At 47.1% G+C, this 14667-nt stretch overlaps 1 protein-coding gene across 2 annotated transcripts; it reads right to left on the bottom strand.

The window, feature by feature from the left end:
* Positions 1–1811: 1811 nt before the first annotated feature.
* Positions 1812–4936, bottom strand: LOC119277682 (glucan endo-1,3-beta-glucosidase 14-like). Of its 2 annotated transcripts, none has more exons than XM_037558985.1 (2): positions 4781–4936; positions 1812–3331 (listed from the first exon to the last, which is right to left on the bottom strand). In XM_037558985.1, exons 1-2 carry the CDS (start codon positions 4839–4841, stop codon positions 2175–2177), a joined length of 1218 nt encoding a protein of 405 aa, XP_037414882.1. In that variant the 5' UTR covers positions 4842–4936; the 3' UTR covers positions 1812–2174. The 2 variants fall into 2 exon arrangements, with proteins under 2 accessions (XP_037414882.1, XP_037414881.1); XM_037558984.1 differs by lacking the exon at positions 4781–4936 and adding an exon at positions 4133–4750.
* Between the last annotated feature and the right edge of the window lie 9731 nt (positions 4937–14667).

Here is a 14667-nt window from a genome sequence, read left to right as displayed (position 1 = left end):
ACACAGGTTCAGAAGCACACAGCACGATTATCATATCACCGCAAAAGCAATGTGGCGGACGTGGAGTTTCTACACCCAGGAGCAAATGCTCCTAGTGTGAACAGTAAAATAAAAAAAATTCAAAAAAATGTCAAAAAATTCTGAATTTTTTTGTGGCATACTTATACAAATGTTTGTTGTGCACGTAAAATTTCATCACGAAATCACATTGGTGGAAGGTGTGGTAAAAAAACAAAATCGATGCTCTAAAAATGTTACTTACAAAAGCATTTTGGAGCTCTGATTTTGTTTTTTTCGGCACGACTTCCACGAATGTAATTTCGTGATGAAAATTTACATGCACAAGAAACACTTGTGAAAGTATGTCACAAAAAAAATTCAGAATTTTTTGAATCTTTTTTCTATTTTTTTTTATTTTACTGTTCACACCAGGAGCATTTGCTCCTGGGTGTAGAATGGTACTTTCGCAATGTGGCCTATTATCTGCGTCAAGCTACACACACAGTACACACCCCAATGAAAAAGGCACTTGCGTCTGAATGGCAAAATAGGCAAAGATATACCGCTACAGCCTACAGGGACAGGCATATATGGGTGGGCAGCACCTACACATGTTTCTTTTTCAGAAAGATAACTGTACACTGTGATTCCGGGAATAAAGCCTCCCCCACAGACTCGCACACTGCTCACATACACGGAGGCTGGAGCAGTCAGTACCGACTTGAGAACTAGAAAAAGATATCCAGCAAAAGGGCTAGATATTCCACAGGCCACCATGTTCGCATGATCAGTATCAGCAACAAGCCATGGATGACACGAGATCTCGAACGGCCGAACAGGAGTCGGTTGGCTCTGAGCTCTGAAATGGATGCCAATGGCGCGCTACACGCCCACGCTGCATGACATGAGCACCGGGTGGTGATCGAGCGAGCGAGCGGGCGGGCGGTCAACAACTCGCTCGATCGGCAGGATAGACAAGCGTGCCGCAGCCAGACGAGGACGATACCGGCCCCCATCTCTATCTGAACCGTCTCTAGTCTCCATCGTTGGCTTCTTGCAGGGGGCCAACGCCCCGACGCCTCTGGACCGATCGGTGGAGTGCGCGGTGGTTTGGGCGGAGCCGTCAGCCAAATCTCTCGGTGTGCTGGTTAGCTACCATCGTAGCGCATGCGCGGCGCATAATTGCGCGCGTACCGGTGGTCAGACCCATCAGGCCAGCGATGGCTCTCAACAAACAGGGAACCAGCGGTCCCTGTAGCCGAGCACGCCGCTCAACAGGATGGGTCACTCCACATGGGCACATGGCGCACCGGGGCCTCGAGGCTTGCTTGCGTTGCGTGACCTGTTACCTAACCAGACATGGGGGCAACACGCCCCGAACCCGCCGCTGCTGTGCTGTGGTTTTCGTCTGGCCACTTTCTCGCCACGATTTGGTACCAGGCTTAAACTACCGTGTCAGGGGCACGAGCCTGAGGCGAGCTATTGAGTTTATATGCCCCTCTTTGTCAGCAAAAAAATGTTTATCGTTTTGCCTGAGTCTGATGATGAGCGGGAGCGGCCAAGACAACTCAGAGGCGCTGGACGATGCGTTAGCCGGAAGGGAGCCCCAATCATTCGTGCGGTGGTGGTGGTGGTGGTGGTACGTGTGGAGGAAGCTCGGAGGAATAATGCGGCGAGCATGACACCCACCGCCGTCGCTAACGTTATCTGCAAGCCAAAGGGGAGAAAAAAGGGTGCTCCTACAAGATTAGGCGTGCAATTTCATTCAGATTACGAGTTAGTAGAGCTTTCCCTCGTGTTGTTCGGCGACAGGACGAGACCTCGACGTTAAATTGCTTTGCTAACTTTGACATTCCCTAACACGATTTCTTTCCCGCCTAAGTGCTAGCATGTTTCTCCAGTCAAACACTCTAAGAATTGCCGCGCTTTCTGCGATGCCCGCCCGCCCGTCCATCCATCGCCGTCCCTTTGGGGTTGGGTTGTCTCCACATCTTGGCAGGCCCGTGCCCTTCCCTCTCGAGATCATTGGGACGGGAATAATCAGAGAAAGGAAAAACTTTCCGGGACAGACATCGCCATCGTGCCGAATTTCCGAATCTCGGCCTGCCCCATAACTGATTTACATGCTTCCGTATACAATGAATGGTGATGAATCACTAGTTTAATTTAATCAATCAGCATGCCAATGCTGACAGCACGGGCAATACCAGCAGTAGCGTCAAAGAAGATAACGTTCTTCTTACCGCCAATCTGGACGCGGACGAGAACATGGACTGCGACGAGTACGGGTCGAACCTCCCCACCGACGAACCCCCGCCGTCGCCGGAGCTGGAGCCGGAGCCGGCGGTGCCGGCGTTGATCGCGTACACCGGCGACCCGTTGGGGTAGAACAGCCCGTAGTTTCTTTCTGACGCCGGCCCGGGCTTCATGTTCTCGTTGAAGAGCGCGAACACGAACACGTCGATGGGCACGTTGGGCTTGAGCGGCGTGCCCTGGCCCCTGGCGATCCGCTGCATGAGGTTGCCGTTGTAGGCCGCGGCGTTCTGCGCGGTGGCGCCCACCTCGTCCTCGTCCCCCTTGGACGGCCACCCCGTCTCCGAGATCCGCACACCGATGTCCGTGTGCCCCATGGCCTTCATGGCCGCGTACACCGCGTCGATCTGCGCGTACAGCATGTTGTCGTAGACGAGGCCGCCGTCGCGCACGCCGGCGTTGGGCTGGAACAGCACGTACGGCAGCGACACGCTCCCGGGGCTCCCCTTGTAGGCGAAGAAGGGGTAGGCGTTGATGAGGAACGGGGAGCCCGTCTTGCTGTGGAAGTCGAGCAGCGGCTTCACGTACTGCGCCACGCCCTCCTGGAACGTGCCGGACGACGGCGGGAAGCTGCTGGCGAGCACGTTCACCGAGTGCGCCGACGAGACCGTCACCTGGCCGCTGAGCCCGAGCGCGGCGAGCGCGTCGTAGACCGCCTGCATGGCCGGCACGAGGCTGGCCGCCATGGTGGTGTCGTTGTTGCCCAGCACCTCGTTGCCGACGATGATGCCGGTGATGCGTGTGGCCGGGATGAAGGGCTGCACGTGCTGCGCGACCCACTGCCGCGCCGCGCCGGGGCTGCTGGCCATGGTCTGCAGGTTCTCATTGCCCACGGAGATGATGAACTCCACGCCCGTGTTGGCGAACGCCGTGAGCACCTTGGGGTCCGCGTCGTAGAGCTTCACCCTGTTGACGTTCATGGACCGCAGCAGGCTCGCCACCTGCGTCGGGTCCGGCAGGTTGTTGGCGATCTGCCCGTAGTTGATGCCGAACTTTTGCTGCGCCGACACTGTGCCCACTGCGGAAAGGCACGGCGAGGTTAACAGTGCGAGGATCAATCAACTGCTGCCATTGTTTCGAAAATATCTTGTTTGAAAAGGAGAAAAAAACATTTTTGAAATCGAATTTCACTTTTCAGATATAGCCACCGAATGCTTTAGGTCGGCAGTCTCTTTCGGGATCAACTTGCGCAAAATAATCGGTCGAAAATAGACATCCTACTATACTCCAACTGATATCCAGCTGGTGATGTATGCAGTTGCGGTCAGGTGAGTAGCAGAGAAGAAGGGTGAATTCGCAAGTGTATTGGTTTCAGAGTGCGCAAAGAAAAAGTATATTGGTTCGAGCAATGAATAAAATAAGTCTTCTGATGACGCGGGAAACTTCAAGATGGACTCACATGCGCGCGCATCAAAGCTGACAAAGCGAGGCGGCTAAATTAACTCTTACGACAATGACGAGCTACAGTTATTGGGAGAGCAATTCTAAGGCAGGCTCCCTGGATCTGAGATCTCCATGCTCTCTGCTTCATCATAGCTTGATTATGGTTCTCTCCATGTACCGGAACCGGACAGCCCCGGAATTGTGGCAAAAACAGGCTTGAAACTCTTGGAGAACGGCACCACGGACTGGAGCACCGGGCACGAACAACTGATCGTGTGTAGAATTGGACGGGCAAGCGTTGGAGATGGAAGAAGCGTGGAGAGAATAGCATAGCGCTCCACCCGATTGATGGACAGCAATGGCGGCGTCGGCGGAGGCGGAGATGCAGCACGAGCAACGAGAGAAGGAAGCAAGGAGGGGGGAGCAGAGCACACACCTGAGAAGAGCGAGAGCAGCAGGACGCAGCAGAGCCGGAGCGACGACGACGACGAGACGCGATGCTCCATTGTTTGTCTCGTTCTCTGCTGTATGCTCTGCTCTCGGCCCCTGGCCTTGGCCGATATATGAGGTCTGGGGCCTCTGGGCTGGGCGGTTACGTTCGTGCTCCTTCCTTCGGGATCGACCCCTGGCCTTCCCAAGTTTTTTTATAGGAGCGGTGGTGTCCGTGTCTAACCACAGATACCAATGTGGTCAGAGAAGGTAAACTGAAGGAATATTTGGGCGGCAGTGGGCGCCCGCTGGCCTACAGCGGAGTCCAGACCTCCCGCAGCACACGGTCGCGCCGCTCGGGCACGTGTGCGACCGCTCCGTCGACCCTCACCTCACGCAGGCACTCTTGGAAACGGCACTACGGACAGGGAGTTGGAAGACGAGCAACAAATCGCGTACTCTACTGAATTCGACAGGCAAATCTGCCGCGGTGACGGACGGAGGCGGAGAGAGTACACAGAGCTGTTCACCCGGCTGATGGACGGCAATGGCGGCGTCCGCGGAGGGCAGAGGCAGAGCGGCGCGAGAAAGAAGAGAAGAAACTCTTATACTATAGCAGAACGAAGCAAGGAGGATAACCGCGCAGAGCACACACCTGAGAAGAGCGAGAGCAGCAGGAGGCCGAGCAGGACCGGCGAGGAGGCGCGGGACTCCATTGTTGGTCGAGTTCTGCTCCCTCTCTGTCCGTCCTTGGCCGGGAGGTATGTGCTCGGGCGGTTAAGTATAGCGGCTCCTTCCTTCTGAGCGCTTCCCGACTTACTAGTTTTTATAGGAGCCGGAGTAGCAACATGGCAGACAAGGTAAACTAAAGAAATATCTCAGGCGGAGGAAGTCGGCGGCCGCTCCCCTACGCCAGGGTCCAGACCTCAACACACGGTCGCACCGCTATGGCACGTGTGTCACTTCTCGGTCACGCAGGTTCCCTTCACGCTTCGTGCACCTCCACGCCATGTTGGCTGTTGCGCCCGTTCGTACCCGCGCCCAGGCAATGCGATTTCGCGTGCTCGTAGGATCTTTTTTTCTGGGGGGGCGAACGGGCCGATCAATCATTCGTGACATGATTGCACCGCGCGGGTCGCAGTCCCTGCTGCATGATACGTGTGCAAGGTCCGTCGTCTCGAGCGTTTTGTTTTTATGCGCACCTCCGGTCCGGGTGAAAATAACCAGTCAGAAGAGACGAGGAGCCCAAAACTTGCACTCTGTCGTTGAACTGACTGTTGAGTGTGCGCAAGCAGCGGTCAGGCGTCCCGCGTTGTCTAGTCTGAGCGAGGAGGGGGTGCATAAGTTGGATATCAAATCCTGCCTCTCGCCAGCAATGATTTTGTGTTGTTTGTTTGTTTGCGATCGATCAATGTATCATACTCATACATAGAGGGCGGTGAATGTGAATGCCCTGTTGCCTCTCTCTTTTTATTTACAGCTAGATTTGTCTTTTCGGATGCATGAGAAATCACTTCACACGAATCGACCTCCTTTCTCAGAAATCTCAGCTCTTCGACCTGTCAAGTTCAATGAAGGCAAAGGCTCGACCTGGCTGGTTGCACGACAATGGAATAACCCGTTCTAGGCACGGCTAGCTGTCGCCGCCTAGGCGTGGTACCATTTCAGGCAAGTTCCGACGGTATGTGTTTGGTGTGGTCGGCGGCAATAGCATGGGCCACGCGGTGTAGCGTTTTGCTTGTGTTTCTCGCTCGCTCCTCGAGATCGGGACAAAGAAAACAGTTGCCGACCTCGAAAACTTGGATTTTGGCGCGCAAGTCCGGTGATGGGCTGATGGCCAGCTGTAGCAGTTCATACTTGGTGCGTACGTAGTTTAGTTCCGTCCCGTGTCAGAATTCATGTCGTCGCGCGCAGGTTCGCTCCGTGTCCGTGCGTTTGGTAGTCGGCCCTCATTCATTCACACATTATAAAAACCAGTGTGGATTGGAACCGAAGATATAATATTCTAAACATTTTACAGCTGCGTCTTTGCGGCTCGCATCGTCTTTGCGGCAGTCTCCCTACTATGAAGGCCCAAAACGTAAAATCTGAGATAACATTCCAAATAGTATCTAGGGGGAGTGCCTCTCGTTACGGAAAACAAGAGCATTCAATAGGCCAAATATTGATGTCCAGACAACCGGCGCAGGAGTATCCAAGATTAGGTCGATGTAGAGAGGGGCCTGGAGACCCAAGAGGGACCAGACCTAAGCAGCGCATGTGCAGAGGAGGGCGAGGTGTGTTGCGTCCTCAAAAGATAAGTCGCAGTGCGGGCAAGACGACATAGAGGTGATGGTCTTGCGATGTAAGTTCATCATCGTGCTTAGCCTGTCACGGCAGAGGAGCCTGCCGAAGATCTTAACCATGATAGGTATCTTGGAGCCCCAGATGTAACCTGCAATGAGATCAAGCTCATGGTCAGAGGAGAGCAATGAGCAGGCGGACCTTGAGGTGAACGGGGAGCCGTGTGTGAGGAAACCGTCGTCGACCGCATTGCTTGTGGTAACATCCTGCAACAAAGACAAAACATGAGGAAGCTCGGCAGAAGCCACGTTGGTTAGGCTGTTTCGTAGAGTAGTGAGTAAACCATTATGCATGAGATGAGATACCAGGACCGAGCGTGAAGTTGAGTGAGAAAAGAGGTTGGGGTTGTTTTCTGCAAGTGGGGTCGACAGAAGCCAAGTGTCGAGCCAAAAGAAGGTGGAAGTGCCATTGTTAGTAAGCGCATCCCCAACGGCAACTTGCAAAAAACCTCCCGCATCCGTTCGCGGACGGTGGGACCAGTCCGCGGACATGGATGCGGAGGTCGACATCCAACGTTAACCGCATAAATTTCAAACTATTTTTCAATAAACCAGATGAAATTCATGCAAACATGGGCGGATTTCGAACAAACATGATGGGTTTCATACAAAAACGGTGGATTTAATTACATTTCGAATATTCAGAACGAAAAAGATCCGCCCGTAAATCTGTCCTACGACGGCGGCACCCGGCGTCGAAGCCCATGTCGTCCTCCTTCCGTCGTCTCCATGAGCACCGGCGATAAGACTGACGAAGTGAAGGTGCAGTCTCCAGCGAGGAAGAGTAGAACGCGGGAGACGGACCGGCCCACATGGGACACCAGGCCCTGCTGCCCCCCATGGCCTACTCATCCTGGAAGGAGTTTGCGCCTTGTCCGTCGCCGGTGGACGTGAGGTCCACGAGGGAAATGGTAGCGCCTTGGTTGCCATCGTCCCGCATGGTCGGCTGATGGTTCATCGGCGGCGCTAGGAGGCGAGCTGGCTATGTTCTCCTCCACGATCGCCTGCAGTTGCGCCTGCCGCTTCCTGCCGAGTGGCGGCTTGAGAGCGGTCGGTATCATAGATGGCACACTGCTCTGCGACAAAATTTTGGTTTTCCGCGGCCATGGCCGCCACGGCCTCCTCGCTCGCGCACTCTCCATAGACTTTGCTCTCAGCCAGCCGATGTTGCTCCAGGAGGAACAGGTTGTACCGCTGTTCCTATTGCGCCTGCTGGATGCCAACAAAAGCAACGGCGCAGGCTGGACCTCCTCCATAGCAGCATTGAACTACGCATGCGCCTGCTTCATGGTGAAGCCGGCATGCACATGAGGCGCGGGAGCCAGGCGGAGTCGTCGGAGCCTATCTCCATCGTGGTGTCGCCCTCGTCGTTGGAGACGTCGGGCGAGCTGGCCAGCAAGCCGGCCTCGATCCGCCTGGCACGGCGGCTATGCTAGGCGGCCGCAAGGGCGGCTGATACGTCTCCAACGTATCTATAATTTATGAAGCATTCATGCTATTATATTATTTGTTTTGGATGTTTACGGGCTTTATTATACACTTTTATATTATTTTTGGGACTAACCTATTAACCAGAGGCCCAGCCCATATTGTTGTTTTCTTGCCTATTTCAGTGTTTCGAAGAAAAGGAATATCAAACGGAGTCCAAACGGAATGAAACTTTCGGGAAAGTTATTTTTGGAACGATAGCAATCCAGTGGACTTGGAGTGCATGTAAGGGAAGCTTCGAGGAGGCCATGAGGCAGGGGGCGCGCCCACCCCCTCTGGGCGCGCCCTCCATCCTCGTGGGCCCCTCGTGGCTCCCCTGACCGACTTCTTTCGCCTATATATCTCCATATACTCTAAAAACATCGAGGACAACAATAGATCGGGAGTTCCGCCGCCGCAAGCCTCTGTAGCCACCAAAAACCAACCGGGACCCTGTTTCAGCACCCTGCCGGAGGGGGGATCCCTCACCGGTGGTCATCTTCATCATCCCGGCGCTCTCCATGACGAGGAGGAAGTAGTTCACCCTCGGGGCTGAGGGTATGTACCTGTAGCTATGTGTTTGATCTCTCTCTCTCTCTCTCTCTCTCTCTCTCTCTCTCTCTCTCTTGTGTTCTTGAGGTGATACGATCTTGACGTATCGCGAGCTTTGCTATTATAGTTGAATCTTATCATGTTTCTACCCCTCTACTCTCTTGTAATGGATTGAGTTTTCCCTTTGAAGTTATCTTATCGGATTGAGTCTTTAAGGATTTGAGAACACTTGATGTACGTCTTGCATGTGCTTATCTGTGGTGACAATGGGATATTCATGTGATCTACTTGATGTATGTTTTGGTGATCAACTTGCGGGTTCTGTGACCTTGGGAATCTATGCATAGGGGTTGGCACACGTTTTCGTCTTGACTTTCCGGTAGAAACTTTGGGGCACTCTTTGAAGTACTTTGTGTTGGTTGAATAGATGAATCTGTGATTGTGTAATGCATATCGTATAATCATGCCCACAAATACTTGAGGTGACAATGGAGTATCTAGGTGACATTAGGGTTTTGGTTGATTTGTGTCTTAAGGTGTTATTCTAGTACGAACTCTATGGTAGATCGAACGAAAAGAATAGCTTCATGTTATTTTACTACGGACTCTTGAAAAGATAGGTCAGAAGAATAACTTTGAGGTGATTTCATACCCTACCATAATCTCTTTGTTTGTTTTTCGCTATTAGTGACTTTGGAGTGACTCTTTGTTGCATGTTGTGGGATAGTTATATGATCCAGTTATGTTATTATTGTTGAGAGAACTTGCACTAGTGAAAGTATGAACCTTAGGCCTTGTTTCCTAGCATTGTAATACCGTTTACGCTCACTTTTATCACTTGTTACCTTGCTGTTTTTATAATTTCAGATTACAAATACTCATATCTACCATCCATATTGCACTTGTATCACCATCTCTTCGCCGAACTAGTGAACCTATACAATTTACCATTGTATTGGGTGTGTTGGGGACACAAGAGACTCTTTGTTATTTGGTTGCAGGGTTGTTTGAGAGAGACCATCTTCATCCTACACCTCCTACGGATTGATAAACCTTAGGTCATCCACTTGAGGGAAATTTGCTACTGTCCTACAAACCTCTGCACTTGGAGGCCCAACAACGTCTACAAGGAGAAGGTTGCGTAGTAGACATCAAGCTCTTTTCTGACGCCGTTGCTGGGGAGGTGAGTGCTTGAAGGTATATCTTTAGATCTTGCAATCAAGTCTTTTTGTTTCTTGTTTTATCACTAGTTTAGTCTATAAAAGAAAACTAAAAAATGGAATTGAGTTTACCTCATACGCTTCATCTTTTTAATATCTTTCGTGAGAATGATGGTAATGAAAATTGTGCTCAAGTGGTATAAGAAGAAATCTATAAAATGTTTGGCACTAAATATGTGAATGACGAGCATGATTGCAATGTTGTTAGTATGAATTCTTTGAATACCCATGATGCTAATGATATGCAAAGCCACAAGCTTGGGGATGCTATGTTTGATGAATATGATATGTTTAGTCCCCCAAGCTTTGATGAAAATATTCATTGTGATGAAAGCATGCCTCCTATTTATGATAATTATACTGATGAAAGTGGATTTGGAGAGGTCATGACTCTATTTAGTGATGAACCCACTAATTTGGAAGAGGTTCCAATTGATTATGAGAACAAAGTTGCTATCTATGATGATTATTGTGATGACTTGTATGCTATAAAGAATAAAAATAACCATGAAACTTGTCATCATGATTTTAGTTTTCAATTGGATTATGTCTCACATGATAATTATTTTGTTGAGTTTGCTCCCACTACTATTCATGAGAAGAAATTTTCTTATGTGGAGAGTAATAAAGTTCTATGCTTGTAGATCATGAAAAGAATGCTTTATGTGCTGGTTATATTGTTGAATTCATTCATGAAGCTACTGAAAATTATTATGAGGTAGGAACACATGCTTGTAGGAATTGCAATAATATCAAGTTTCCTCTCTATATGCTTAAAATCTTGAAGTTATGCTTGCTTTGCCTTCCTATGCTAGTTGATTATTGTTCCCATAAGTTGTTTGCTCACAAAATCCCTATTCATAGGAAGTGGGTTAGACTTAAATGTGCTAGTCATATTCTTCATGATGCTCTCTTTATGTTTCAATTTTTATCTTTTATGTGAGCATCATTGAAATCATCATGCCTAGCTAGGGCGTTAAACGATAGTGCTTGTTGGGAGGCAACCCAATTTTATTTTTGTTACTTGCTTTTTGTTCCTGTTTAGTAATAAATAATTAATCTAGCCTATGGTTAGATGTGGTTTTATGTTTTAATTAGTGTTTGTGCCAAGTAGAACCTTTGGGAAGACTTGGGTGAAGTCTTTATGATCTTGCTGTAAAAACCAGAAACTTTAGCGCTCACGAGATTAGCTGCCATTTTTTTTACAGAAGAGAGATTTTAGGTTGATTCTTTTTGCCTATGATTAATAGACAAATTACTCATGCCCAACAATTTATTTCAGAATTTTTGGGGTTCCATAAGTATACGTTTTATACAGATTACTACACACTGTTCTGTTTTTGACAGATTCTGTTTTCATTGTGTTGTTTGCTTATTTTGATGAATCTATGAGTAGTATCGGAGGGTATGAACCATAGAGAAGTTGGAATACATTATATATTACACCAATATGAATTTAAAATGATTTCATTACAGTATCTAAGTGGTGATTTATTTTCTTATACTAACGGAGCTTACGAGTTTTTTTTGAGTTTCGTGTTGTGAAGTTTTCAAGTTTCGGGTAAAGATTCGATGGACTATGGAATAAGGAGTGGTAAGAGCCTAAGCTTGGGGATTCCCAAGGAACCCCAAAGTAATATTCAAGGACAACCAAGAGCCTAAGCTTGGGGATGCCCCGGAAGGCATCCCCTCTTTCGTCTTCGTTCATCGGTAACTCTACTTGGAGCTATATTTTTATTTACCACATGATATGTATTTTCTTGGAGCATCATCTTTTTTGTTAGTATTTGCTTCCTGTTATTTATAATAATGTTTTGCATCTTTATTTTTAATAAAAATGTTAAGGATAACTTTTACCATGCTTATTTTGCAAGTATACATGTTGCTGTTTCAAATCAGAAAGTTTGCCTCTGTTGCAAAAACTCCCTAGAAAAGTCAGAGAGTGGTATAATGGTGAATCTTTTGAATAATGAGCTCTGATAAATCTTATACATCGTAGTATTTTTCTTATAATTTTTGGAGTTAGGGAAGTATGATGAATCTTGAATTCTTTACAGACTATACTGTTTTGGCAGATTGCCGTTATGTTTGCATTGTTTGCATATGTTTGCTTGTTTAATGATTCTATTTGAGGATAGGAGTATTAAATATACAGAGACATTTAGTATAAAATGTTGAATAATAATTTTAGTAATTTGTTACAGTATAAAATGATAAGGTTTTTGCATTGTTTTATACTAACTTATCTCACGAGTTCTTGTTGAGTTTTGTGTGCATGAAGTTTTTGAGATTTAGGAAACTGAGATATAAAAGGAATTAAGGAGACACAAAAGCTCAAGCTTGGGGATGCCCAAGGCACCCCAAGATAAATTTTCAAGAAGTCTCAAGCATCCAAGCTTGGGGATGCCCCGATAGGCATTCCACCTTTCTTCTTCAACAATTATCGGTTAGTATCGGTTGAACCTAAGTTTTTGCTTCTTCACATGAGTTGTGCTATCCTTGAAAGGTAATTTTGTTTTGTTTTGCTTGTTGTTTGAATAAAATACCAAGATCTGAAATACTTAAATGAGAGAGAGTCTTCACATAGTTACATAATTATTTAACTACTCATTGATCTTCACTTATATCTTTTTGGAGTAGTTTTTCATTTACTCATGTGCTTCACTTATATCCTATGAGTAAATGGTTGAATGAGTTGAATGTCATAAATCTGTAATTATATATGTTTCATATGCTTACCCCGTTGGGAGTAATGACTTCACATATAAGAAGTAGAGGTAGTAAATTTATTGAAGGTTAGCAAGCATTGTATTGGTCACTTGAACAATTCATGAAATAATATTGAAGGAAGAGAAATTTCACATATAAATATACTATCTTAGACATCTTCTATGATTGTGAGCCCCATTAATTATTTTCAAACCTGAGCAATTTAGTTAAAGTTGGACAAGGAAGACAAAGTAATGAGTTATGCTTGGGTGTATTTGTATAGAAGTTATATTGTTATAGATCCTCCAACATGTGGTGCTTGCTATTTAGAATCCTTTGCTAGCCTAAATATCTGTACTAAGCGGGAATACTGCTTGTGCATCCAAATTCCTTGAACCAAGTTTCTCCCATGAGTGTCCACCATATCTACCTATATGCGGTATTTACCTGCCGTTCCAAGTAAATTTGCATGTGCTAAACTCTAAACCTTCAAATAATAATCTGTTTTGTATGCCCGAATCGCTCATGTAGCAACTAGGGGCTGTCAGTATCTTCCATGCTAGGTGGGTTATTCTCATGATGAGTGGACTCCGCTCATCATTCACGAGAAAAATGGCTGATAACTGGGATGCCCAGTCCCATGATCAAAAGATCAAAATCAAATCAAAATAATTGCAAACAAAAACTCCCCCAGGATTTATGTTAGTTGGAGGCACCCGTTGTTTCGAGCAAGCCATGGGTTGACGATTGTTGGTGGAGGGGGAGTAAAAACTTTACCGTTCTGTTTGGGAACCGCCTATAATGTATGTAGTATGGAAGATATTGGGAACTCTTGGTTGTTATGTTGACAATGAGATCATACCTCTCAAAATTATTTATCTTTATTTCAAAATCGAGCTCTGGCACCTCTACAAATCCCTGCTTCCCTCTGCAAAGGGCCTATCTTTTACTTTTATGCAAGAGTCAGTAGTATTCCTTCTCATTCCTACCTACTCTTTAGTTGGCAAGCATCGTGTGTAGGGGAAAGATCTTAGCATATATGGCCATGCAAATATATTTGATCATGAATTATTATTGTTGACAATTATCTATATGATAAGTGAGTTGGGAGGCGAAACACTAAGCCCCTATCTTTCTCTGTGTTCGATGGATGCTATTTGTTCTAAGAATATGCTTTGAGTGGTAGCAATCATGGAAGACTATATGATAGTTGAGTATGTGGAGTTTGCTAAATCAAAGCTCTGACATAAACCCTTCCTGAAAATAAGATGAATTGTAATTGTTTGATGACTGAGAATGAAGTTTGCTAGTTTTCAAGAAAGTTTATGGTCTATGCTTTAACATGTGAATAGCTTGTTACTTGATCTTGAAAAGTTTTATGAGATGAACTACTGTTATGACATATAATCATGCTATAAAAGGTGATTGAAATTATCATTGATCAAACTTGTGCACCTGCTAGCATTCACACTTCATAAGTTCTTTCTTTTATCATTTACCTACTCGAGGACGAGCAGGAATGAATCTTGGGGATGCTTGATACGTCTCCAACGTATCTATAATTTATGAAGCATTCATGCTATTATATTATCTGTTTTGGATGTTTACGGGCTTTATTATACACTTTTATATTATTTTTTGGACTAACCTATTAACCGGAGGCTCAGCCCATATTCTTGCCTATTTCAGTGTTTCGAAGAAAAGGAATATCAAACGGAGTCCAAACGGAATGAAACCTTCGAGAAAGTTATTTTTGGAATGGAACAAATCCAAGGGACTTGGAGTGCACGTAAGGGAAGCTTCGAGGAGGTCACGAGGCAGAGGGGGGGGCGCCCAACCCCTCTGGGCGCGCCCTCCACCCTCATGGGCCCCTCATGGCTCCCCTGACCGACTTCTTTCGCCTATATATCTCCATATACCCTAAAAATGTCAAGGACAACAATAGATCGGGAGTTCCGCCGCCGCAAGCCTCTGTAGCCACCAAAAACCAACCGGGACCCTGTTCCGGCACCCTGCCGGAGGGGGGATCCCTCACCGGTGGCCATCTTCATCATCCCGGCGCTCTCCATGACGAGGAGGGAGTAGTTCACCCTCGGGGCTGAGGGTATGTACCAGTAGCTATGTGTTTGATCTCTCTCTCTCTCTCTCTCTCTTGTGTTCTTGAGGTGATACGATCTTGATGTATCGCGAGTTTTGCTATTATAGTTGGATCTTATGATGTTTCTCCCCCTCTACTCTCTTGTAACGGATTG

This window comes from Triticum dicoccoides, chromosome 3B (assembly GCF_002162155.2).
Source record: "Triticum dicoccoides isolate Atlit2015 ecotype Zavitan chromosome 3B, WEW_v2.0, whole genome shotgun sequence".
Lineage (NCBI taxonomy): Eukaryota > Viridiplantae > Streptophyta > Magnoliopsida > Poales > Poaceae > Triticum > Triticum dicoccoides.
The sequence above is the reverse complement of the archived record's forward strand: the minus strand, read 5'-3'. Positions and strand labels throughout refer to the sequence as shown.

What these genes read in the sequence shown, in the direction of transcription:
- LOC119277682 (XM_037558984.1), bottom strand. Translation starts at nt 4,202, where the DNA reads ATGGAGCATCGCGTCTCGTCGTCGTCGTCGCTCCGGCTCTGCTGCGTC. An exon ending in GCTGCTCTCGCTCTTCTCAG is followed by an intron (nt 3,332 to 4,132) that starts GTGTGTGCTCTG and finishes GCCTTTCCGCAG; the next exon opens with TGGGCACAGTGTCGGCGCAG.